General features: G+C 43.0%; 1 protein-coding gene across 2 annotated transcripts in view; it reads right to left on the bottom strand.

Annotated features, from left to right (window-relative positions):
- The window catches only part of PIWIL2 (piwi like RNA-mediated gene silencing 2), a 56,020-nt gene that overhangs the window by 23,156 nt on the left and 5,390 nt on the right, over positions 1 to 27,474 (bottom strand). For both annotated transcript variants that reach the window (XM_084768297.1, XM_084768298.1), the window contains exons 3-10: positions 26,757 to 26,844; positions 26,210 to 26,348; positions 24,680 to 24,886; positions 23,885 to 23,995; positions 10,851 to 10,968; positions 9,788 to 9,912; positions 8,018 to 8,098; positions 7,631 to 7,744 (exon numbers count right to left, since the gene is read on the bottom strand). In XM_084768297.1, the coding sequence (XP_084624423.1) occupies positions 7,631 to 7,744; positions 8,018 to 8,098; positions 9,788 to 9,912; positions 10,851 to 10,968; positions 23,885 to 23,995; positions 24,680 to 24,886; positions 26,210 to 26,348; positions 26,757 to 26,844 (983 nt within the window). The remainder of the gene's footprint in view (positions 1 to 7,630; positions 7,745 to 8,017; positions 8,099 to 9,787; positions 9,913 to 10,850; positions 10,969 to 23,884; positions 23,996 to 24,679; positions 24,887 to 26,209; positions 26,349 to 26,756; positions 26,845 to 27,474) is intronic.

Below are 27,474 nucleotides of genomic sequence, written 5' to 3'. Positions count from 1 at the left end.
AAACAAAAACAAAAACAAAAATAAAAACCCAAAAACCAACCAACCAAACAGAAAATCCATGATAGAAAGAGAGCTCAGTGGTTTAGAGCACATGTTGATCTTTCAGAGAACACAGGTTCAATTCCCAGCCCCATCTGGGAGGCTCATAGCCATTATAACTCAGATTCCAAGGGATCTGACACCCTCCTCTGGCCTCTATGAGTACAAAGCATGGACATGGTGCACAGACATACACACAGTCAAAACATCCATACACATAAAGTACCATTTTACAAGTTTTAATTAAATACCCTTGACCTCCAAATACAACGAAGAGTGAAAATTCTGTAATTTGTCCATCTTTTCTCTTATTTTAAACCACAAATTAAACTGCATGTGTGGGGTCTAAAGAAACATTACTAAATGGTTTAAAGCAGGGAACATCTATGTCTTATGGCTCGGTACAGTTGCTGCAGATGGAGAAGCCCTTCTCTGAGGTGAGGCTGTGCATATGGGGCAAAGGGATCTGTGGGTATTTCTAGTGAACTTTAAATTATGGCTTTCATCAGGTTTTTACATCAATGTAAAGCAAAGTGAGTGAGTTCTAGGCCACACAACCAAGTGGGGGGGGGGAGAAGGAGAGAGGAGAGAGCAAGCGAGAGAGAGAAGAAAAGAGGAGAGAGAGGGGAGAGAGAAGAGAGAGAGGGGAGGAAGGGGAAGGCAAATGTTTTGGCTCCTCTTATGTAACTTAACACACAGATTGGAATTATCTGAAAGGAAGAAAACTCAATTGAGAAAATGGCTCCGTATGATCCACCTGTAGGGCATTGTGTTAATTAGTGATTTATAGGGTAGGGCCAGCCTACTGTGTATGGTGTCATCCCTGGGCTGGTGATCCTAGGCTCTTTAAGAAAACAGGCCAAACAAGCCATGGGAGCAAGCCAGTAAGCAGCACTCCTCTGCATCAGCTCCTGCCTACAGGTTGCCCTGCTTGACTTCCTGTCCTGATGGTTTTTGGTTGTGAACACTGATGTTGAAGCATAAGCTAACAAACCCTCTCCTCCTTAAATTGCTTTGGTCATGGTGTTTCATCACAGCAATAGTAACTCTAACTACAAGAGTCAGGCACAGTGGCACACGCCTGTAATCCCAGCACTCGGGAGGCAGAGGCAGGCAGATCTGATTCGAGGCCAGCCTGGTCTACAAAGCAAGTCCAGGACAGCCAAGGCTACACAGAGAAACCCTGCCTTAAAAAAACAAAAAAACAACAACAACAAAGAAAGAAATCAGAGGCAGGCAGATTGCTGTGAGTTCTAGGCCAACCTGGTCTACAAAGGGAGTTCAAAGCAGCCAAGGCTACATAGAGAAACCTTGTCTCAGAAAAAATAAAAGAAAGAAAGGAAGAAACCCTAACTAAGACAGGAAAGACAATTCACATGAGAGAAAATATCTCAAATTATGTATCTGACAACATATCTGTATCTAAAATTCACAAATCTTACAATTACAAAATGCATTTTTGGGACTGGAGAGGTGACTCAGCAGTTAAGAGTACTGGCTGTTCTTCCCAAGGACCCAGGTTCAATTCCCACCACCCACTACCCACTACCCGCGTGGCAGTTCACACCTGTATATAACTCTTGTTCTAAGGGATCTGACACCCTCATACAGATTACATGCAGGCAAAACACCAATGCATTTGAAATAAATAATTTTTTAATGCATTTTAAAAGTCAGTTGACGATCTAAATATTTCACCTAGATACAAAAATGGCTAGAAGATACAGAAAAACAAAAAACGCGCTCAATATCATTGGTCATAGGAAAATGTCATTAAAGCCACAGTGAGGTTCATTTCACCTACAGAGGTGGTTAAAATAAAAACAGATGATGGCCAGGCAGTGGTGGTGTACACCTTTAATCCCAGTACTTGGAAGGCAGGGACAGGAGGATCTCTGAATTTGAGGCCAGCCTGATCTACAAAGTGATTCCAGGACAGCCAAGGCTACACAGAGAAACCTTGTCTCAAAAAAAACAAAGAACACCTCAGAGGCCTACAGAATACCGCATTTAAAGATGTTTTTATTATTCTAAAGATTCTTTGACAACAAAACAAGTTAACTCCTGGCAACACCCAGCCTACCTCAAAGAAGATGATGAGCATCAAAGAACCTCCTTATGGACATGGCTTCAAATGTGACAAACCAGCCACTGGGCAAAATGTCCTCTTTTCTACCACAGACAGAATTCTGCCTAAAAATGGGCAAGCTTGGATGCAGGCAGAGTCAACAGCTGAACTCTGCCAAGACAGGGTAAGCAAGTCCTCAATAGTTCCTGCCTCGCAAATATGTCTGTCAGATATATTGGGCCAGAAGGCTGAAGATGATGCTCCAACATTACAGAGTGTTGGGTTACTGTTCAGGCAGTAAACTGTCAGTTTTTTCATTTTGGAAGCTGCTGACCTGCACTTCGAGTTCACTCAAGTTTTATTCTTTCTCAAGTCTCTGATGGGGTTGAAGACCAGATAGTTTAGTCTTACAATTAAGCTTAGTTGTTTAGGGGTTAAGATGGTTTTAGATCTAGATAGATGTTTTAAGTTAATAGAAATGAGCTATGATAGTGATTTTCATTCAGAATTTGAGACTCAACAAGATAGGAAAGATGTTTACTTCAGTTTGCCAAATACAAATAGTCAAATCACTAAGGATGTAACATTTATATAATTCCTGATTGTCTCATATTTCTTCCTGTTGTATGTAATTTATTTTATTTGTGTAATAATATAAATGTATATGTTAAAAATAATTTTAAAAGGAAAAGAAAAAGTGTTCAATTAAAAAAATAAATAATTAAGGCATATGAAAAAAAAGCCCAAAAATCTCTGTACTTCTACCAACCACAGGGATATGTTCTACACACACAATAAAGAAGTTATTGCTATTAAAAAAATTATCAGAGTTTGTTATATAAATGCATGAAATTTTATAGTAAAACCCACCATTTTGTAGAATTAAAAAAATGTTAGGAAAAAAGAAAAACATCTACTGATAATGAATGGATGTACCTACATATCTGTTACTTTCTGTCAAAAATAGAACAAATTTGTGTACTAAAAGAAATGTTTATTTAAAAAAAATAAAAACAAACAAACAAAAAACAGATGACAGCAAGTGAGGCTACAGGTAAATTGGAGCCTTCAAACACCACTGGTAGGAACATAGGAAGTATCAATCTGTCCTTGGGCTAAATAAAGGATAAGAACAGAGCTCATGGAAATGGCAATACACACCAAGATCTGGCCATGAAAGTTCCCAGCCAAACAGGGACCTCAACAAAGTAACCCTCAAACATCTAAGTAATTAAATACAGCAAGGTCGGCAAGGTGGCTGCCAGGGAAGCTTATCGACCTGAGCTTGACCGCTGGGACCCAGGTGGAGGGGAAGGAGAGAAGCAACTCTACAAAGTTGTCCTCTGACCTCCAAACCCAAGCCGCAGACACACCTACAAACATTCACACACACACACACACACACACACACACACACACACACACACACACACACGTAAATAAAACATTTTAAGTTCACTTAAAAAAAGAGACTTGAAGTTGGACAGAGAGTTTCGTGGTTAAGAGTCACACAAAGAAGAGCAGGAGGAGGAGCCTAGACATAAGCTTCTTTTTTCAGTCTCTGTGGGGCAGGAATTAAGAGTGGCCTAGCAAGGCAGCTCCCACAAGGATGCAGGCAAGGTCTCAGCCCAGCTTCAGCCACCTCAAGGTTAAACTGAAACATGATCATTCTACAAGGCTGGCCAGTACCATGGCCAGTGGCTTCCCCTCAGATAAGTGACCTAAGAGACAGCAGGAGAGCACACCAAACAGAAGCAGTCTTCCATTCTCTACCCTCCCTCGTCTTTTATTCACTGAGCTATGTGGGATAGTGCAGCCCATACACAAGTGCAGAGGACTGCACAAGGATTTCACGGCACATTATTAGGATGTGAGGAGGAGCTTCTCCTCGACCAAGTTCTGTTCTGGCTCTTCTTAACAAGGCTTCCCTTTTCACCACTGCACTGTCCGATTTATGGCGTCAGTTTAGCCAGAATTCCAGCCTTCATTCCTATCATCCCCATTACACAACACACACACACACACACACACACACACACACACACACACACACTGTGTCCTAGGCCAACCACTGCAAGAATCCTCTTAAGTGTGTTGACTAGAATCCTTCCCCATGGTGCTTCTCTGGTACTAACTCCCTTCTACTCTCCCCTACAAGTACTGCTACTGCCTTATCCATTCCCATTTTCCAAGACAGACGTGTTGGTGTTAGCCTGTAGTGCCAGCACCTGGGGGTTACGGCAGGATTGCTCCAACCAAACCAGGAGTTTGAGACCATCCTAGGCAACAGAGCAAATGCCCACCTAACACAGCCTCACTTTGTCTTGTGGTCTTGAGACTTTAGTCCATCCCTCCCCACCGATGGTCCTCACAAAGGCTACATTACCATTCCTAAACAGGTGTCACAAATTCTTCTTTAACAGAGACTACAACTAGATAAACTATAGCAAAACTTCTGAAAAGACAAAATTTAAGGACACTTTATTCTACTCTATCTATCTATCTATCTATCTATCTATCTATCTATCGTTTTTTGAGACAGGTTCTGTCTGTCTGTCTATCCATCTATCTATTGGGGTCTGTCTGTCTGTCTGTCTATCTGTCTATTGGTTTTTCGAGACAGGTTTTCTCTGTGTAGCCCTGACTGTCCTGGACTCACTTTGTAGACCAAGTTGGCCTTGAACTCACGGAGATCCACCTGCCTCTGCCTCCAAGTGCTGGTATTAAAGGCCTGCACCACCATGCCTGGCTTAAAGACAATTTAAAAACAATTTTAACATAGCCAGCTGGCTTGTGAATACAAACAATGAAAGCTAGAAGATAATGGAAAACAGACGAAATATTAGAAGAAAATATCTACTGATTGCAAAATTTTAGTTTAAAAAGCTAACTGACAGTTCTAGATAAATATCCAAATTGTCATCAGTAAATTCTAAACTAAAGGACATACTGTAGTATTACTTCAGGCAAAAAGGAAATCATCCCAAGGAGAATCCTAAAATGTACAGAAAGGAACACAGAACAAATAATATTTCAGAAGACTATACTGAGAAACTTGCAGCAGAGTGGGCCTGTCAACATTCCATCATAGGGGTAAGGGACCACTCTCCCCTGATTTATATGAAGTTAAAAGTTGTTAGTGGGGAGGGGCTAGTTGAGGTCCCACCCCTCTCTGAAGTTCCAATGGTTGCTAGGTTATTGGAAAGCATTTTCTTCAGTGTTAGCATAGCTCGTAGTAAATCAGCCCTCATCTGTGCTCATAGGAATAACCCTAAACCTGCTGAGTTGCAAAAAATATGCCCAACAAAATAACAGGCCTACGGGGAGGAGAGCGGCTGGTTAGGAAGAGACAAAGAGTAAGCAAGAGTAAAGGAAAAGGTGCTAGGGCAAATATGATCAAAGTACATCACATACATATATTCAAAAGATTATGAAGCCACCATTGTATTTAATTAATATATGCTAATAAAATAGCAAAAAGGAGCCAGGTGTGGTGCCACATGCCTTTAATTCCAGTACTCTAGAGACAGAGGCAGGCAGATCTCTGTGAGTTTTAGGCCAGCCTGGTCTACAGAGTGAGTCCAGGACAGCCAGGGATACACAGAGAAACCCTGTCTCAAAAAAATAAAAACAACAAAAAGGGAGGTTTATGAGCCTTCCAAAAGGACACAATGAAGACAACACCTGAAGACTTGAGAAAACAGAACTCATCAGGGCTCTGCTGGCTTGAAGGCCAAGGGGCTGGAAAGCAGCACTGCCCTCACTCTGAGGGAGAACTTCATTAATAAAGGTAAACACCTGAGCTCACAGCGCTGCCTTCTCTGCACCCTTCTCTAAGGAGATGATGGAGGCTATGTGGTGCATCAGAGCAGGGAGCAACACAGAGACGTTTTAGGTCTGAGACCAAACAGGAGGTAGCACAGGAAGGAGGTGCGGTATTGCAGTCAGGCAGAAGAAAACCCAGCCAAGCCACTGTACTTAGCAAACACCTGAAGACAGTCCTCAATTCCACTGGGATAATCATTAAATCAGTTACTGAGAAAGCAGCAGCAACATGTAACATTGAACCCACTAGATAACCTATTTGCTTGCTACTATTTAGAAGCATGTAAGTTATTCCTGGGTAATAGAGGGAAAGTTACTATTTCTGAAGACTGAGCTGCTCTGACTTCTAAGAAAAAAGCTTCTTTTTGGCTGTTTCCTGGGATCTGTAAGAACAGAAAAGGTCCAGAGGAGGAAAGCTGCCATACTCTAGAGCTGAGTGGCTTTGCACTGCAGTCATACTAGGGGCCAGCTTGGATCACAGCATGAGTTCCAGGCTAGCCTGTGATACAGAGCAATACTGTCTCAAAAGTACAACAACAACAACAACAACAACAACAACAACAAAAACCTCAACCCAGCAGTCACTTCAGTCTGTGTGCCACATAATGGATGATGCCTGACGTACAAGACTTACAAACAGGGCTCAGAAGAGGAGCTAACTTGATTCCCAGTAAGTATGAGCTCTAGGCGAGCAGACATCTGGACACTCAGACCCCCTCAGATTTCAGGAGAGAGGACATCTTTCAGTTCTCTGTTTTGTTTTGTTTTCTGAGACAGAGTCTCACACTGTAGCTCAGGTTGGCCCAGAACCGTCTAGATAGCCTGGCCTGTTAGGTTGGTCTGGTGCTCTGTGAATTCAGATGCTGATTTCTGAGCCCAGACATCTGGTTGCAGTCCAGATATGGGCATTGTCATGTCTAATGATCAATGTTGTATAAACTTTGCTCCCCAATTATCTCTGATTGGTTAATAAAAAAGCTGATAGCCTGTTAGCTGAGGCAGGAAATAAGGACGTGGGCATTCCAGCAGGAAAGATGAATTCTGGGATACAGTGAGAGGTGAGAAGATTCACCCAGGCCTGTGACCAAGATACTGAAACTGAGGAGAGGTAACCAGCTATTTGGCACACATAAAATAGAATAAACGTATAATTTAAGTAATGAGATAGTCAGGGAACAAACCAAAGCTTCTGGCCAAGTGTTTATTCATAAATAATAACGTCTCAGAGTCGTTTCTGGGAGCTGAGGTGTGGGGAGGAAGGCCCCAGGTTACAGATCAACAGCTACACAGGCCAGGCTTGAACTTGAGCTGATTCTTTTGCCTCAGCCCTGGGCTGAGTCACCATACCAGCCTTTTATAATACATTTTATGATTAAAAATCCCCCACAGAGGGGGCTGGAGAGATGGTTCAGAGGTTAAGAGCACTGTCTGTTCTTCCAAAGGTCCTGAGTTCAATTCCCAGAAACTACATGGTGGCTTACAACCATCTACAATGAGATCTGGTGCCCTCTTCTGGGGTACAGGCTCACCTGCAGGCAGAATACTGTATAAATAATAAATAAATAAATAAATAAATAAATAAATAAATCTTTTTTTTTTAAATCCCCACAGAACAGAGGCAGCCTGTCCTCTGACTACCCATTTCTGGACTTCAGAAAATCCTCATTATGTTAAAGGTGGATGCCACCATTCACTCACATGACATCCAGAACAGAGTCATTCCGAATGACCTTATGAGAGACATCAGCGAGCAGGAAGAGACCTCCATCTGTCCTCCGGATGCTGGCTGCGTAGCCGGGCCAGATCTGCAATCTGCAGAGAAAGGTATTCTAAGAGCATCAGGGTCACAGAATTCCATGCCCCATTTGACACAATGCTGCTACTGTCCTTCCTGATAATAATGAGGAAACCCTAAGGGGAAAATGGAACCAAATCAGTATACAAATTTGCTAAAAAGATAAATAAACAAAATAAATTAATTGATAAATTGTACTTACTACCACAAAATATTATTTAAGTTTTTGTCTTAAAATGCAATTTTTCTTTCCAGAGCATTCAAAAGTGAAGAAGACAAAACCCACCAACCTGTGTTGCTGTAGTACCATGGCGCTTGTAGGGTCATAGAAGTTTCTCCCCACAAGCTTCATATCCAAAAGTTTCATTACCCTGAAACAAACGGCGGGGTGAATTTCCTTTCTCCTTCTCTGTGCTGGGTTGGACCAGAGCCCCATATTTGCTAGCCAAGCACTCACCCTGCACCCCAAGCCTAATAGAAAAGTTATCCAAAAGTTCCTACAGTTTTAGCTATGGCTTCCTCTGCAAGACTGATGATACAGAAAAGCTCCTGTTCTTTGCATAATGTGGCCTATGCTTAGAACAATGCTGCTACAGAAAAGTAAAGCTAGGAAGGCATGCATCTGGAACACGTACAAATGGCTGAAGGCTCTCTGTATGCAGCTCACCGAATCCACCGCTATTTCCCAGCCTAGTTACATTACCGACCACCCACCATGAACTAAAGAGAACGCAAGTGAAACAGTTTCCAAATCTGTGAAGAGCCCCTCAAGGGGACTGTGTTTGTTCCAGCAGCTCCCCTTAGGTCCTAGTTCATTAAGTGAGAGGTACTTTGGGATTAACACCTGTGCAAAACTGAGAGCCTCTCTAAAGAAGATAAATAATTATAAGATATGCATAATATGTTTAAGCCTAGACTACCAAGAAGAGACCTGATACCCTATGAGCATATACAGGGGGAGGAAGTCCCCCTCAGTCACAGTCATAGGGGAGGGGAGTAAGGCGAAAATGGGAGGGGGGAGGAATGGGAGGATACAAGGTATGGGATGACAATTGAGATGTAATATGAATAAATTAATAAAATATATTAAAAAATATTTAAGCCTAGAAAGTATCCCCTACCAAATATATTTGTTCTCTGAGGAGCCCCCTCACAACGCTATTGAGGAAACAATACTGACATCTGTCTCAGCTGAGTGCAGTTGCTCACTAACCCCAGCATTACTGAAGCTGATGCAGGAGGGTCAGGATAGGCCATTCTCGGCTACGTATCAAGTTTGAGACTAGCCTGAGGTACACAAAATCCTGTCTCAAAAACAAACATCTGGTCTAAAAATTCTCAAACTAATCCAAAGGCATCCATTTCCTGCTTAGCTATCCATACACCTAATTTTAGATACCAAACCTGCCCTATCCAGGGAGAGATCTTTTTTTTTTTTCCGAGACAGGGTATCTCTGTGTAACCTTGGCTGTCCTGGACTTGCTTTGCAGACCACACTGGCTTTGAACTCACAGAGATCCACCTGACTCTGCCTCCCTGAGTGCCGGGATTAAAGGCTTGCGCCACCTCAGCTGAGAGATTTTTTTTTTTAAATCTATTATGTATACAGTGCTCTGCCTGCATATACGCCTACATGTCACAAGAGGGCATCAGATCACCTTGCAGATGGCTGTGAGCCACCATGAACTTGCTGGGAATTGAACACAGGATCTCTGGAAGAACAGTCAGTGCTCTAAACCTCTGAGCCATCTTTCAAGCCTGAGAGATCATTTTTGAGTGAGTTGATAATAAGATCACTCATTAAGGACTTCCAAACCCACCCGGAGACAGAGACACTGTGTGTGGCATATTCTATACTTCCTGGCGTGGTGAGTTAAAGGCACAAGGCCGCAGCGGCTCCTTACCACCTGAAGACCACATTGTAGTTAAAGGCACAAGGCCGCAGCGGTTCCTTACCGCCTGAAGACCACATTGTAGTTAAAGGCACAAGGCCTCAGCGGTTCCTTACCACCTGAAGACCACATTGTAGTTAAAGGCACAAGGCCGCAGCGGCTCCTTACCGCCTGAAGACCACATTGTAGAAGGGAATGCACAAGTCAGAACTCGGCTCAAGGATCTTCGTGAGCTGAATCTTGATGCTTATCTCGGCATCATCAGTTTTCCTCTGGCTTTTTAACTCAACAACCTAACAAACACAATGAACAAGAAACGACTGACTGACAGGGGGAGTGGCACACTCCTATAATCCCAGCTCTCGGGAGGCAGAGGCAGGCAGATTTCTGTGAGTGGAGGCCAGCCTGGTCTACAAAGCCCGTTCAGGACAGCTAAGGCTACACAGAGAAACCCTGTCTTGAAAAACAAAATAAAATAAAACAATCCCCCCCAAAAAAGGAGAGGAAGAAGAAAAAAATGACAAAGCTACAAAGCCTTAACCCTAACTCAAGAGTTCTAGAATCCAAAATGTGGCTTCTACTTTCCCATTACCTTGAGCTGTCAAAACCAGTATGACAATAAACAAATATAATTTTTTTTTTTTTTTTTGGTTTTTCAAGACAGGGTTTCTCTGTGTAGCCTTGACTATCCTGGACTAACTTTGTAGATCAGGCTGGCCTCAAACTCACAGCAATCCACCTGCCTCTGCCTCCCACGTGCTGGGATTAAAAGCGTGTGCCACCACGCCCAGCCCATAAAATTAAAACTTGATCTTTAAATTGCCTTTATGTACATGTACATGTGCAGCATGTGTATGCAGGAGCCCAGGGAGGCCAGAAGAGGGCGTTGGATCCCCTGGAACTGGAGGCGATGGCCGAGAGCCACTCAGCAGGGGCGCTAGGAAAGGAAACTAGGTCTCTGCAGGAGAATCAAGTGTTCCTCACTGCTGAGCTATCTCTCCAGGCCCTGAAGTGGACATTCTGAGCAATTGTCACAGAGCCCAAACACTACCACTCCATTGTCGTGAGGAGGCATTTCTTAAACTTAAGAGGGAAATTTCTGCTGTGTTCTGCAGAAATCTGCCTTCTGTATAAAAATGGGAAGGTTCAAATCAAATTGTCTAAAAAGACCACTCAAACCATCAGCGCACGCAGGAGTTTTACCCACACCATAATCTCCCTAGGGTCTCACTTGCTGAAGCTTAACAGGAAGATAGAGAATAGAGCCATCGAAAGCAGTGACAGTTCCAGTGACAGACTGGTGGTCCTTCAGCATGCCAAACCTCATGCTTTTGCACTCCACATTGGGGCTGCAAAGTAACAAAGAGGATTTTAGCTCAATTTGACTCCAAAAGCAATCTTTATGACAACTGTGCAAAAAACATAGTACTTGGAGAAGCAGGTTTTTTTGTACCTGCACTCCACCTAGTGGTCATATTTATAATTACACAGCGGACTAAAGAGACAATGACTCAAGTATGCATGCTGCTTGAGTAGAAACACATTAGAAAATGTAAATAATTTACCAGGCTTAGAGTGTATGCCTGAAATTCTGCTACATGAGAAGCTGAGGTGGCCTCTCTGAACAACAGAGAGAGATCTTCAGGGAAGGCAAAAACAAATAAGCCCAACCCATAATTCTGGACAGCTAGCTTTACATGTCATGTATATCCTTCAGGCTTCAGAGCAGGGGATCAGAACACTGTGCAAGAGGCCACATTGTAAGTATCTAAGGCTTTACATGACCATAGGATCTTGCATCTCTGTTGTCAAGACACAAAAACAGACATAGCATGGAAACCCATGAGTGTAGCAAAGTTCCAATAAAATTTCACGGTGAAACACACTATGGTCCAGCCCTGACCTGGAACTGATTGTGCTCCACCAATTCTCACTCTGAGTCTTCAGAGGCACACTTTTTTGTTTGTTTTTTGTTTTTCAAAACAGGGTCCAGCCTTCCCCTATGGTCCATGCTAGGCCTGCTTCCTGGGACTCCACTTGGTTGTTTTCTCTGCCCCCTTCCCTTTCCATCAGATGTGAACTCTGCTGTTCCTCTATCCCTGGTAGGAAATCGGTTTTGGAGACAAGGTTTCAGTGTGTAACTACCCTGGGGGTCCTGGAATTTGCTTTGTAGACCAGGCTGCCTCTGCCTCATGAATACCGGGACTGAAGGAGTGAGCTACCACTGCCCAGCTCCCTGGTACAAAATCTTGCTGCCTTCTTTCTGGTGGTGTTGTTGGTTTTTGTTTTGGTTTTGTTTTGGTTTTTGGTTTTTTGAGACAAGGTTTCTCTGTGTGGCCTTGGACTAGCTCTGCAGACCAGACTGGCCTCAAACTCACAGTGATCCACCTGCCTCTGCCTCCCAAGTGCTGGGATTAGAGGTGTGCGCCACCACGCCCGGCTCTTTCTGCTCTCTTTATCATTCTTCGTGGGTTCTGAAATGAGTGGTAAGTTGACAGGCTATTCCTCATGGCCTATGTTCTCCCTAGTTCCTTTTTTAAAAATTTACTTACCATGTATAATGTTGTCTGCATGTACACTTGCAGGCCAGAAGAGGGCATTAGATCACATTAAAGATGGTTGTGAGCCACCATGTGGTTGCTGGGAATTGAACTCAGGGCCTCTGGAAGAGTAGCCAGTGCTCTTAACCTCTGAGCCATCTTTCCAGCCCTGCCTAGTTCCTTTAATCTTGGGCATTTCCCCTGTAACTCCCACAGACCACCAAGGGTACACTGAAGCAATTCAGATAACTTGTGGCCATCTTTGATCGTCACAATTCTGTGCCTTTCCCCCTAACCATCACTTTCTTCTCTCTTTCCAGTCTGCCTTTCCCTCTTCTACCATACCATCATCTAGTAGCTGTCCTTCAGAAATTCCCATTTCATAGTGGAGCCATTTAAGAAAAAAGCATGGAAGCTCTTCAAAAAACTGAAAACAAGGAGATGTATTAATTGGTAAACTTTCTTCCTTGCAAGCCCAAGGACCTGCGTTCATCCCCAGAACCCATGTAGGAATTCATAGCATGATGTCTATGTACCACATGTGTACCTGAGGAGGCCAGAAGAGGATATCTGATACCCTAGGATTGGAGCCATGATGGAGATGTTGGGAACTGAACCCAGTTCCTCTGGAAGAACGGCAAGTGTGTTTAACCACTGAACCATCTCTCAGGCCGCCATAGCATAACCTTATAGTCCCACAGACAGGAGGATCTCTGGGGCCTGTTAGCCAGCCAGTCTGGCCTAATGTTTTCTGGACTTCACATGTGTGGACATATGAACACTTACAAATACACAATCAATTATTTCAAAGAAACATCTACACATATACCTAGATTTACCTTTGCAAATTCACAATAGCCAAGACATATTCATCAGCAAGTGGATATAGGAAATATGAAATACACAAGAGTTCTTCAGCATATCTTTTATTATTCTTTTAAAAGTTTTGTGCATGTATATAATGAATTTTAGTAGTTTTCACCCCAGTGCCCTCTCTCATACCTTCTCCCTCCCCAGATAGAATCAGTTCTTCTTCCTAAGAAGTTCCCCTCCTGGGACTAGAGAGATGGCTCAGTGGCTAAGAGCACTGTCTGTTCTTCCAGAGGTCCTGAGTTCAATTCCCAGCAACCACATGGTGGCTCACAACCATCTACAGAGATCTGATGCCCTCTTATAGCATTCAGGTGTATATGCAGACAGAGCACTGATACACATAAAATAAATAAAATCTTAGGAGGAGGAGGAAGAGGAAGAAGAGGAGGAGGAAGAAGAAGAAGAAGAAGAGAAGGAGGAAGAGGAGCAGCTCCCTCCTGAACTTGGGCAGAGACACCCTGCTCAACCAGAGGCTGTGGTGGTCTCCTTCTAGAAGTCCAGGTAGGCCACTTTGAGATTCCCTCTTACACCTTGCAGAATGGCTAAGATCAGTAACACAAGTGACAGCTCATGTTCATAACGATGTGGAGCAAGGGGAGCACTCCTCCATTGCTGGTGAGAGTGTAAACTTGTACAACCATATGGCAATCAATATGGCAGTTCCTCAAAAATTGGGAATTGATCTACCTCAAGACCCAGATATACCACTCGGGCATATACCCAAAGGACACTACATCCTACCACAGCATCACTTGCTGAACTTTATTCACAGCAGCTTTATTCATAGTAGACAGAAACTAGAAACAACCTAGATGGCTCTCAACTGAAGAATGAATAAAGAAATGTGGTAGATTTACACAATGGAGAATTACTCGGCAGTTTAAAAAATGGCATCATGAAATTTGCAGGCAAATGGACGGTACTAGAAAAAAATCATCCTGTGTGAGGTAACCCAGATCCAGAAAGAAAAACATGGTGCATACCCACTCATAAGTGAGTCTTAGCTGTTAAATAAATAACCATGCTATAATTCACACCCAGAGAGGCTCAGTAACAAGGAGGACTCTAAGGGAGAATGCATGGATCTCCCTGGGAAGAAGAAACAGATTTGTGGTTGGACTGGGGGTGGGGGATGGGAACGGGGATAGGAGGTATCAGATGGGGTGGGGGTGGAGGGAGTAAGAGAATATGGGCAGAGAAGACTGGAATTGGAGAAGATGTGGGGGATGAACTGGAAATGTACTGGAGTGGAAACTCTAGCAGTGACTCCTAGTGATGGAAGACACAGAGCCTGTAACAACAAAGGCTTCCAGTGGTGGAACTGGACACCAACCCAGCCACAAAACCTTCAACCTACAATCTCTTGCCTGCAAGATGTACTGGGCAATGGTGGCACAGAACTCATGGGACTGACCAACCAATGACTAGTCTAATTTGAGGCCCACACCACATGAAGGAGCCCATGCCTAACATTGCCTGGATGACCAGGAACTGAAGGCTGGACAGCCCAGAGACCTAGGGCAGAACCAAACATGACTGACAAAAACAAATAATTTTTAAAAACAAAGAAAAATCAATGAAATGATTCCTAGTGTCCTCCTATACTCATAGACCAGTGTCTAACCCAGCCACCATCAGAGGGCCTTCATCCAACAGCTCATGGGAGCAGATGCAGAGACTCACAGCCAAATAATAGGCAGAAAGAGAGCCTAGGTTGGAGGTCTCCATCAGGTCCCTCCTCTTAGAGCTTGGGGAACCCTGCAGAAGGAGGGAAAAAGGAATTGTAGGGGCCAGAGGGGTCAAGGAGAGCACAGCCCTTGGAATCAACTAAGCAGGGCTCATGGGGGCTCACCGAGACTGAAGCGACAGAAGCAGAGCCTGCGTGGGTCTGCGCTAGGTCCTCTGCATACATGTATAGTTGGGGGTTTTGTGGGACTCCTGACAGTGGGAGTGGGGCTGTCTCTGACTCTTTTGCCTGCTCTTGGGACTCTTTTCATCCTACTGGGCTGCCTCTCCCAGCCTTGATATGAGGGTTTGTACCTAATCTTATTGTATCTTATTGTGCCATGTCTGGTTGGTGTCCCTGGGAGGCCTGCTCTTCTCTGGGGAGAGATGGGGATGTGGAAGGCAGTGGATCTGAGGAAGAGGGGAGGTGGGGGAGGAGACTGGAAGGAGAAGAGGGAGGGTGTGGAAGGACTGTAGACAATATCCCAGGTGAAGGCTGTATAGGTGGATCTTGCCTCAGGCTCTGCGGCTTGGAAACACCACCCACATCCCACTGAGATGAACAGTACTGAAGACTGGGAGGAATCCTCCTGAGTCCAGGATTCAGGAAATGGACCGGAAACTCCAGCCAGCTGAATGTGTTTCTAATCAAACATCACTGGGGAGAGGGATCCTGGGAGGAGACCGGCCTTACACACACACACACACACACACACACACACACAAAACCAAACACAAACAAACACAAACTGAGAGGACTGGAGAAGGCACAGGTTCGGAGCAGGAGCGCGTATGCATCAGGGAAAGGACCAGCACGCGGGACGGACCAGCGCGCAGGCCAGAGACACCTAGGGACTCTCCTGTGGAGCAGACACTGGAAGGTTTACTCTTATTTCCCTTGAACCTTTTTTCCCTCTTGCGTAGGATAGCTGGGTTGTATAATAAAGTCTAATTGTTAAAAAACAGAGCCTAAAGGAGGGGAAGCTGTGGTTGGGATGTATTGCATGAGGGAGGAATAAACAAAAAAATTGTATGAATGCTTTAAAAAAATCATAATCCAAAAACCAAACAAACAAAAACGAGTAAGATTTTCTTAAATCCTATTTAAAAAATAAATTCCCTCTCCTACTTTCATGTTTAATTTATTTTATTTTTATTATGTGTGTCTGTACATGTGTGTCTATGCATAATGTATGTGTCTGATGCCCATGGAAGGCAGAAAAGCATGTCAGATGCTCTGAAACTAGGGTTATAGATGGCTGTGAGCCAACACGTGGGTGTGAGGAATTGAACCTGGGTCCTCTCAAAGAGCAGCCAGTGCTTTTAACTGTGGAGCCATCTCTCCAGCCCCTACTTTCATGTCTTTGTATGTGACCCACTGAGTTTCATGTCATTGTTTGCATGATGTTACTTACTGGAATATGGGCAACTTTTCCATGACTACACCAGTGAAAAAAATTATATATACCCTTTCCCCAATGACCATCAGCTACCACTGTCTCACAGCGGGGACAGGGCCTCATCAGCCCCTCCTCCACCCATGATAAAATGTTGCTCTGAAGGATGACCACCCTGCAATGAATTCATGAATGCGATGGCCATGTCATATTTACAAGGGTTTTTGTTTTGGTTTGGTTTGGTTTTTCTTTTTCTTTTCTCTTTCTTCCTTTCTTTTTCTTTTTTCTTTTCTTTTTTTTTTTTTTTTTTTTTTTTTTGAGCCTTGGCTGTCCAAGAACTCTCTTTGTAGACCAGGCTGGCCTCAAAGTCACAGAGATCCGCCTGCCTCTGCCTCCCGAGTGCATGCGCCACCCTGCCCAGATTGCTTGGTTTCTTTAGGTAGCACACTTCCCTATCCACGGGCTCTCCCATTCTCCCCATTCCCTCTTCCATATTGTCATAGGAGGCTCGGTGGAAATGATACAATTGACCTATTTAGAACCAAGATCTTTATTATCACTTAATTCTTAACATCTGACTGGTTATGATCTATGTATCAAATATACATACATACACACATACATACATACATACATACACACATACGAGACAAGATCTCGCTCTGTCGCTCAAGCTAGTCAGGAACTCACTATGTAATGCAAGACAATTCTGCTTTGGCCTCCAAATGCTGGGCTTACCAGGATGTGCCAATACCCCACTTCTGTAGTTGTAAAAATGAACTCTGTCATTTGCAGTATGGATAACCCTAGAGGACATTATCCTAAGTGAAATAAACCAGTGATTAAGAACAGCCAGGAGGTGGTGACGCACTCCTTTAATCCCAGCACTCAGGAGGCAGAGGCAGGCAAATCTCTTGAGGCTAATCTGGTTTACAGAGAGAGTTCCACACCAGCCAAGGCTACACAGAAAAACCCTGTATCAAAAAACAAAAACAAAACAACCAAATAACAACAACAACAACAACAGAAAACTCTAAAAGGAACATGTATTGCTCTTGCAGAACTCTGTTCCTAGAACTACTTCCAACGGCCCACAGCTGCCTGTCACTCAAGCTCCAGGTGGATCTGACATCTCTGGTCTCCTTGTGTACCTGCATGCATATGCCCACACACAGATACAAATACACATAATTTAAAATATTTTTAAAAGGTCTCATGTGTAGGTGGAATCTTTAAAACAACTCAAACAGAATAGGATAACGGTGGGTGTACACATAAGGTTATTGTGTAATTCAAACGCTACACTCTATGCTTCCCCTCCCCCATATCTGGTTGCAATCCTTGTCCTGAGAATCTATCTCAATGTTGTGTAAACACTGCTCCCCAACTGTATCCTGATATGCCAATAAAGCATCTTACAGACAATCTGTGAGCAGGGGAGAGAACAGGGTGGGCTGAACTTCCTGCCCACCAGGGGAGGAGAAATTAGAAGAAGAAAAAGAAGGGATTGAGCCACAGACAGAGGTCCGTCCAGAAGAGATGAAGGGATTCAGCTGATCAGGGAAAGCCATGAAGTGCAAGTATCTCTGGGATTTATTCTGAGAGGAAGCGAGACTACTGTAGAGGGTTAAGAATGGAGTAATAGCTGCTCAGTTCTTGTGCCATGAAGCTTGTTAAAATAATATAATAGAGTCTCAATTATTTGAGTGATAGCTAGCTTAAGAGAGAAACTGAGAGGGTTGCAGAGATGGCTCAGAGGTTAAGAGCACTGGCTGTTCTTCCAAAGGTCCTGAGTTCAATTCCCAGCAACCACATGGTAGCTCATAACCATCTATAATGTGATCTGGTGCCCTCTTTTGGTATGCAGGGACACATGAGGCATGATATAGACACTGAGAAACAAACACAATTTAAAAAAGATAACTAACATTTTAGCATACCAAGTAGGGTAGAACTTACACTAATATAGCAATAACTTACATAGTCTAAACTTAAACAGAAAACAGTTTCTTAGCTCTATTCACTAAGAGAGCAACCACAGATTCTAAGGCAGGAGCTCACAGCTTCCTGGTTAAACACACCCCACCAACCGCCCCAGGTACAGCAAGCCCTCCTGTTGGCTGCAGGAAAACAAAAGCTGAAACAAACCCCAGAGAGGCAAAGCAGAAGCAGTCAGTTTAAAAAGCCCTTGCTGAGAGAGGAAGCAAGACTTTCCTAGCCAAGGCAGAGGCTAAAGCTGGCCTGACTCAGGCAGGCCAGAGGAGCAAACACTTGTGGACCCAGAAACTTCCCAGAGTGGGGGAGGAGTCTGATCCTTTGAGGGAGAAGAAAGCATGTCCCAGGAAGTAGGACCCCCAGACAGAGAAGCCTCAAGCAACTGAACTGTCTGGAAGGGAAGCTGGGTCTAAGAAAATAAAGTCCTAAGGGAGCGGTTTTGAGATAAAAGAAGATTACTTTCTGTGTTGAAAATGGAGGACGACAGAGTGACACAGTACTTCTGGATTCCATTTGTTTGTTTCTTTCAGCACACAAATAATTTTTTCAGTGATTACAGTTTTGTGTATCCTCTTTGGGAGATTGGAGAAATCAGATGCTAAATTAAAGGCCACAGAGCAGAAGTTGGAAAATTCTTTGAATCAAAATTGGGAATCTTCTGAGAAATTTAATCTGGAACTTGTAATAACACCAAAAGAGGTAGTTCCACATGAGGAAAGTCCACAAAGGCTTGAGGAAATTACAGAATGGTAGTCTACTGAGGTGCTGGGTAGAAAGGCCTCAGCTACAGGCCAGCATGGTCAGACTGGAAAGTCTGTGTATTGTCAAGGTTCAATTACTGGATGAAGGTATGATAAAGTAGAAATGCAGATGCTGTTTGGTGCTGCCTTGGATCAAGGCCAGACAATGGCTTGTGTGCTTCATTTTACAGGGATTAGAGAGCTGAAATACATGTACCACGCTATAGGTTTATATTCACAATTCCAATGGGCTTTTTTTTCTTTTTTGCCTTAAATTCTGGAAAGCATGATTCTAAGGTTATACATTTATTAGAGAAGGTGACTGTCTTGGAGATGTCTCTGTAAATTGGGTTGATGGTGCTTCAGGGTGTATACTGGAAGACAACATTGGCAGACAACAATTTTGTAGACATTATGACACAAAGTCTGTTACAGATATAATTTATAATCCTATAGTTCATATAATTATAAGAAGATATAACAATACTTTTTAAAAGGTAGCAATAAAACAGAAGGGGAATATAATATCTCCCCTAAATAGATTAAATAATGATTTATTGATGTTAAAATTTTTAAATAGGACAAGTAGCACACCTGCTAAGATACACTGGACTTTAGAAAGGACTGCTGAATTAGATCAGGATATAAAGGCCCTAATTCCAAAATGGAAGACAGGAAATATGTTGCATTGGGGAGAATATGCTCTTGTCTTAACAGGAAGCAAAAAGCTATGTGTTCTACCCAAACTGTTGGAAATCAGATTTGATAGGGGAGACCGCCTGAAGTTCTTGGCTGCAGACAGAAAGAAAAAGATCAGGAAGACCAAACAGGACAGATACTATAATTTGTGATCTCTCCACATGGGAACAGCTCTGATACTATCTCCAGCCAGGACTTTGGCTATGCGTGGCAAATAAATCTGTCTACAAATTCTTCAGGACTTATCATGTCATTCTTTTAAATGGCATAAATAAAAATTTATTTTCAGTTTGGTTTTATAGTCCAAACTAATTTATACAGAAAAACAAATACCTTACCTGCTCAAAGAAAGAGCAGAGAATTTTGTTGTTGTTTTTGTTTTCAAGATGGGGTAGACCTGGACTTGCTTTTAGACCAGGCTAACCTCAAACTCACAGTAATCCACCTGCCTCTGCCTCCTAAGTGCTGGGATTTAAAGGCGTGGGCCACCACAGTTCAGCCCAGAGAATCATCTTTAACTGAACTATGCTCAATGCACATGCCATACATGTATTAATACAAAAATGTATAATACCTTGGAAGATTTATATATTTTTGCAGAGCAAGAGGACTAGACACAAAAAAAGACAAGTAGCCCAGGTGATCCTACCTCAGAGATGGCCTCAATAACTGTTTCCTCAAGTTTGCATCTGGGGCAATTGCAAAACAGCCAGCTAGATCATTCAGCATCAGACTGTTCCTGTCAGAACTTAGTTAAGCTCCGAACTTTCTCAGCATGCAGAGATTAGACAGCTAAAGTTACAGCTATCTTTCTTAAGACAGATAATAACCCAGTATTCTTGGGCCCCTCAAAAAGAAAAGCTATATCCCAAATCAGCAGGAAATAATTAAAAAAAAATACACTCCCACTCCCAAGAGGGGACAGATGGTTTTCAGTCATCTATGGATGATAGATGTTTGTTATTGTTTTAAAGGGGTTGGTTATAGGAATAATAAGTAAAAGGTAGATTATTGAATCTACTTTTGGACCAAAGAACATTAATAAGCCAAAAATCTTACATTGGTATAAATCTTGTATATGGATATAGCTTTAAGATTATATTTTGTTACAATACGATAAGGTATTATACCTATATAATTCTTAAAACTGCAATGTTAAATTCTAGTCCTTTTGAAAGCTGCTATTACCAACTGTTTAGGATAATTCAGAAATACATATTAGCAGTCAGACAATCAAGCTCATGGTCATCTTAGATACTAGTTTAGTTAATTACAAAAATGTTTCCTAGATTGACAGGTAAAAAATAGCTAGAAACAAAACAATTTAGATTAGATAGACATATGGTCTTCAAAAACCTCAGAGATCTACAGATTATGGCTTTTAAAGATTTTATTAATTTAAGGCCTTTTTGACAATGAGACAGGTCTGCTTCTACTTCAAGAGCACAAAAGGCTTTATATGTGGCATGTTAGCCACTGGATGAGAAGATGCTCTTGAGTCAAATGCAGACAGGACACTGTCCAAACCAGACAAAATGGGTGAGTTCGAAGCCAGTCTGATCTACAAAGTGAGTCCAGGACAGTCAAGGCTATACAGAGAAAGCCTGTCTCAAAAAACAAAAACAAAAACAAAGACAAAATGGGCACAGGGAAGTTGATTGCCAAGCTTTGCAAGGACAAGGTAGGCCAGTCCTTCATAATTCCTGGTTCACAGAAAAGTCTGTCAGATATTCTGAGCCAGAAGTTTGAAGATGATGTTCCATTGTTATGGAGAAAGTTTGGGGGACTTTTCAGGCAGCTAAATAGGTCTATCGTTTCTATACTTTTAGATGCTGCTTGCTTGTACTTCCTACATATTTATATAATATTTATTCCTTCTTAAGTATCTGATGCAGTTGAAGACTAGATATAGTCTCACTGTTAAACTTATTTTAGGATGACAGAAATCGATAGTAAAATACTTTATCCAAGGGTGCCAAATATAGAAATGTAAATCTTACCTAATAATTTTCCTAATTGTTATATTACATATAATTTGTTATTATAAGAGAAAGAGCCTTTTATTAGACTAAATGGGGGAGATATAGGCATAAGGTTACTGTGTAATTCAAATGCTGATTTCTGTATCCCCCATATCTGGTTGCAATCCTTCTTCTGAGACTCTCCAATCTCAATGTTTTGTAAACACTGCTCCCCAACTGTCCCTTGATATGCCACTAAAGCAATTTACAGATAATCTGTGAGTAGGGGAAAGAATAGGGCTGGACTTCTTGCCCACCAGGAGAGGAAGAGTTAGAGGAGAAAGTACGGATTGAGCCATGGGCAGAGGTGCAGAAGAGATCAGGGGACTGAGCTGATCAGGAAAAGCCATAAAGTACAAGTATCTCTGGGATTTATTCTGGGAGGAAGCCAGACTAGCGTAGAGGGTTAAGAATGGAGTAGTAGGGGCTGGAGAGATGGCTCAGTATTTAAGAGCCCTGCCTACTCTTCCAAAGGACCCAGGTTCAATTCTCAGCACCCACATGGCAGCTCACAACTGTCTGTAACTCCAAGATCTGACACTTTCATACCAATGCACATAGATTAAAACTAAATAAAATATTTAAAAAAAAAAAGAATGGAGTAGTAACAGCTCGGTTATTATGCCATGAAGCTTGTTAAACAAATAATAGAGTCTCAATTATTGGGTGATAGCCAGGCTAAGAGAGAAACTGAGAAACAAACACAGTTTTATAAAAATAACTTTAAGGGGGGAGAGGGGAGATGAGGAGTGGGAACGTCCATCAATGCAGCAGTGCTGCAACACAGAGAGTGAGCTTGAGTGGGTATCCTACAGCAGTCAGAGCATGTAACCATAATTTGTGATATCCTGTTAAAGGTGACATTACATGCTCTCACCACAAGTAAATGATGTATTAAATATGTTCATTAGTGTCACAATGGGTACACACAGCAAACCTTATGTTCTGCTCCATTTATAGTGTCAGAAAAGTGCAAATTTCCATCTTCACATTGTCTTCAAATGTAGTTCAAAACATTTGTTTTTTTATGATTCCAGCCAATAAACTCTAGAGAAAGGCTTTTTCCTATGATCGTATATAGAGAACATAAAGTATTCTGAACCCTTATGCTAAAACATAGGAAAAATCCTAAAATGTTGCTATAAAATTAAAGTTCTTTTTTTTTTTTTTATTTCAAACCAAGTTTTTCTTTTCCTTTCTTTCTTTCTGTTTTTTTTTTCTTTTTTTGGGGGGGCAGTTTGTTTTGTCTTGTTTTTTCAAGACAGGGTTTCTCTGTGTAACAGCCGTGCAGGCTCTCCTGGACTCACTTTGTAGAACAGGCTGGCCTCAAACTCAGAGATCTGCCTGCCTCTTGCCTCCCAGGTGCTGGGATTAAAGGCGTGCGCCATCACGCTCAGCTTTGTTTTTTTCAAGACAGAGTTTCTCTGTGTAGTCTTGGCTGTCTTGGATTTGCTTTGTAGACTATGCTGGCCTCGAACTCACAGAGATTCACCTGCCTCTGCCTTCCTGAGTGCTGGGATTACAGGCATGCATCACTGCACCTGGCTTTGTTTATTTTGTTTTTTAAGATTTGTTTCTATTACTTTTAACCATTTGTGTGTATATGTACCTATGTTCGGGTATGGTATTAGATTCACCTAGAGCTGGATTTATAGCTGGTTGTGAGCTGCCCAAAAAGGGTGCTGGGAACCAAACTTGGCTCCTTTGCAAGAGCAGCATATGCTCCTACGCACTGAGCCATCTCTCCATCTCCGTACTCCTTAGCTTATGGAGTGTCACTGGAGAGACAAGAACTGCCAATAACCATGGTATGTATATAGGAGAATCTGGGCTTTGTGAGTTGTGGATCTTATACAAGTGGTAGGAGTTTAAGAAAAGGAATAAAAAATTACAAAAGATGAGTCAAGTGGTCATGGAAGGGTGCTGGGGTTTTGCTCAGTAGTGGAACATTTGCCTTGTATGTGTGAAGCACTGAGTTCAAGCATCAGTACATACAGATCACGGGAGGAGCCCATGCCAAGCACGGGCCCTGAGCTTCCGGTCCATTACTTCAACACTAAATCCATTTCTAGCTTCATACCATGAGCCTGAACCTATTAAATCAAAACCCAAAGTACACACAAATACTACCTTTGGACATCCTCCCAGAACCTTGAGCCAGGCTAACTGCATGAGGAGTCTGGAGTAGTTTAGAGCAGTACTGGGTTAATTTCAGGGATCCAGAGCATCCCTGTCCTCTAGGAAGGGCACAAGGAAGAAAAAGAGCCGTACCCACCTGAAAGTCACGTGATACTGATAAACTGCTTCATTATGACACTGGATTTTGATGAGGTTCAGTCCCAAAGATTGAGGTGTTCCTTTTGATCCTTGCTTGACTAAAAGCTCTCTGGGGAAAGAAAGGGGTGAGGTGAGCACAGGCTGGCATGATAATATACAGCTTAGTTCCATTTACTCTGAGGCTAAGGCAGAAGATCCCTCGAGCTCAGGAGCCAAGGCCAGCTGGGACTACAGTAAAACATACACACCCCCACATTATATAGCCTAATAACCAACTAAGCAGCCTTCATCAAGAAAAAGACTGGAAAAAATGTCCCAACTAACTTACTGATACACAAACTGTGAGTCAGTATGTTCTAACACAACCACATGTAACTACACAGCAAAGTAATCTGGGAGGCCCTACAAATAGCACTACAATAAACAAGGCCAGCTACCTAAAAACAAAGAATTCATTCCAAGGAGAGAGGCAAAGTATTGTTAATATTCCTCCTAGGTGACTTCATTATCTTCACCATGACAAGAACTGTCAATCTGAATGTGGAAGGGAGGGAACAAGCCAAGAGGCTGCTCACTGAGAACACCCTCTGTTTATAGTCATCCTTAAACCCACTGCACTTCTTCTGGAATCTCTTCATCTACCCCCTCTGTCAAATGGCAGAACGCCCTCCAGCCCCTAGCACCCCATAAGAATGCGGACTCCCAGAACAGTGTCCACAGCTCAAGAGCAGGCTACAGGGCCCCCCTTCCTCGCCATACCCCTCCTTCAGAGCAGAGGGTGCTCTTTACTCACTTTTCCTTGCGTTCCATAGTCAGGACTGGAGGAGGATCTGCAGAGTGCAGTGAGGTTGGAGACAGAGCTGGAGGCTGTGGCAGCCGTGGGGGATCCCGGGCAGTCAGACCAAAGGCACTGGGAGGCTTGTCTATTCCTCTGCCTATCCTACTGGCTGCTCTTCCCAGTGGTAACAAAGAGACATCAGAACTGCCTCTTCCCAGCATCCTGAAGCAAGAAAGGCAAAGCAGGGCCCTTCTAGTCTATATTACATCTAGACCATCCCCTTAAGTGAACAATTCCTCTTATTTTTAAAAACTAGACATGAGGGCTGGAGAGATGGCTCAGAAGTCAAGACCACTGCCTGCTCTTCCAAAGGTCCTGAGTTCAATTCCCAGCAACCACATGATGGCTCACAACCATCTACAATGGAATCTGGTGCCCTCTTCTGGCCTGCAGGTGTACAAGCAGGCAGAACACTGTATATGTAATTAATAAATAAATCTTTAAAAAAAAAAACAAACAAAAACTAGACATGAAAGTTGGTCGGTGGTGGTGTATGCCTTTAATCCCAGCACTCGGGAGGCAGAAGCAGGCAGATCACTGTGAGTTTGAGGCCAGCCTGGTCTACAAAGCCAAGTCCAGGACAGCCAAGATAACATAGAGAAACTCTGTCTCAAAAAACCAAAAACCAAAACCCAAAAAAACAAACAACAACAAAAAACAAAACAAAACAAAACTAGACATGAAATTTATTACTGAACATGATTTGGTGGAACCTCCATGGAGATCTGGAGTGCAGAGCCTGTCATTTGCTCAGGGGATCACTACTGGGGTGCATTTGACCTCACAGCCATGCAAGATAAGCCACTTCTCAGCTACTGTGCCTTCAAATTCATCTACATTTAACTTAGTGAAGCACGGATCTTCTTTGAGGTATACGGAACTTGAACCTGGCTCTACACAGGGCCTCAATGACATGTTTCTTATTCTGCAGCTTGGTGTCGATGACCACGATGACCTGATAGTGTGAACCCTGGCCACTGCCCTGGGGCTTCCCAAAGGCACCATGCAAACTAGCCAGACATGAACAGCCTCCACAAAACTGTCTCCAAGGTCCCTTAGGACTACCACAGTGGCAACAAGGTATACCCTCCCCCCATGGAGGCTGCTGTTTGCAGTCATTGCTTACCATTCTTTTCTTGGAGGGGTACTCAAAGGGGCCCAGGCTTAGCCTCGGGCTTCTCTTAAAATAATGGCTCACTCACTAGGCACTCTTGGCAGGCCCTTTCTCAGAGCCATCTTCCTAGACAGAATTGAAGGGAATGTGACTCCTATCTTCCATCAGGGAACCTTGTGAAGAGTCAAAGGAAGCTGTGATGTACCTACTGGGAACTACTCTCCCTTCCTAATGACGGCCTGGATGAGTAGCCACCAACTATTCCTGGTAAACACCAGCATGGATGGCCATCTTGGAAGGTAACACACCTGTTCCAGAGCCTCTCACAGCATCTGGCACTTGAGGTTACAGGACAAAGTAACTATACCCACCTACTCCAACCAACAGAAGCCTCTGCCAGCTTGCTATCCCCAGCTGCCAGCACCAAAGGATCAGGCAAAGAGGAACGGGGTTCTTCTCTGTCCTTGAGGACCATATTAGCAGACAAGCCTCGACCTAGGACGCCTCTGCCTGCAAGAGCCAAACCTCGGCTGTTACTCAAACCTCAGCTGTTACTGTGATGTTAGTATGTTGCAGTTAGGTTTCTAAAGGCAAACCATGTGGACACAAAAGTCAAGCAACCACACATGCCTCCATAACATGAAACCCAAGAAACCACACATGCCTCTATAACACGAGAACCAAGCAAACACACATGACTCCATAACACAAACCCAAGCAAACACACATGCCTCCATAACATAAGAACCAAGCAAACACACATGACTCCATAACACAAACCCAAGCAAACACACATGACTCCATAACATAAGAACCAAGCAAACACACATGACTCCATAACACAAACCCAAGCAAACACACATGCCTTCCTAACAGGAGGCACAAGAGCCTCCGTACTTCCAGCTGACTCCCACATACCTAAAGGAGGTACTTCTCGTTTTGAAGGGGTCCGGATTGTTGTGTCAAGGCCCATGCCCCGGAACATGGACACCAAACCCACAGACTCCTAGGGAAAGGTAATTATTAAGGTTATCCTAAGAAATAGATTAGAACCCTAGAAACAATGGCTTTCTAAGTAAAAAAAAAAAATGCCTTCTGTAAATCCCATCAGTGTTACAAGGATAAGGGGTATCAGCTGCTAAGAGGAAGAGTGCCTGTTTCCACACTGCAGAACCTGAGTTCAACCCCCAAAACCCACATGGGGGAAGGAGAGAACTACTCTCACAAGTTGTTCCCTGTCCTTCACATGCACTCTGTGGCATGTGTACACACACACACACACACACACACACACTACAGACACAAACACACTCACATATCATGCATATACATGCAAAATAAATGCAAAGGTAATAAAAATTTTTAAATGGATAAAACACTTCATTATTTTTTCAATACTTATTACCATGTCTTATTAGACTTTAAAGTAAATGTTGTTTGACTAAACACCCCATGAATTTAAGGGTCAGTTAAGAGCAGTAGTTGCTCTTCCAGAAGATCTAGGTTCAATTCCCAGCACCATGTGGCATCAAGGGACCCAATGCCCTTTTGTGCCTCCTTAGCACCAGGCATACATGCGGTGCACAGACATATATGCAGGCAAAATGCCCAAACACACAAAAATAGGGAATATACT

Source organism: Acomys minous (genome assembly GCF_964271855.1).
Source record: "Acomys minous genome assembly, chromosome: 18".
Classification (NCBI taxonomy): Eukaryota; Metazoa; Chordata; class Mammalia; order Rodentia; family Muridae; genus Acomys; species Acomys minous.
This window is presented reverse-complemented; position numbering and strand designations above follow the sequence as displayed.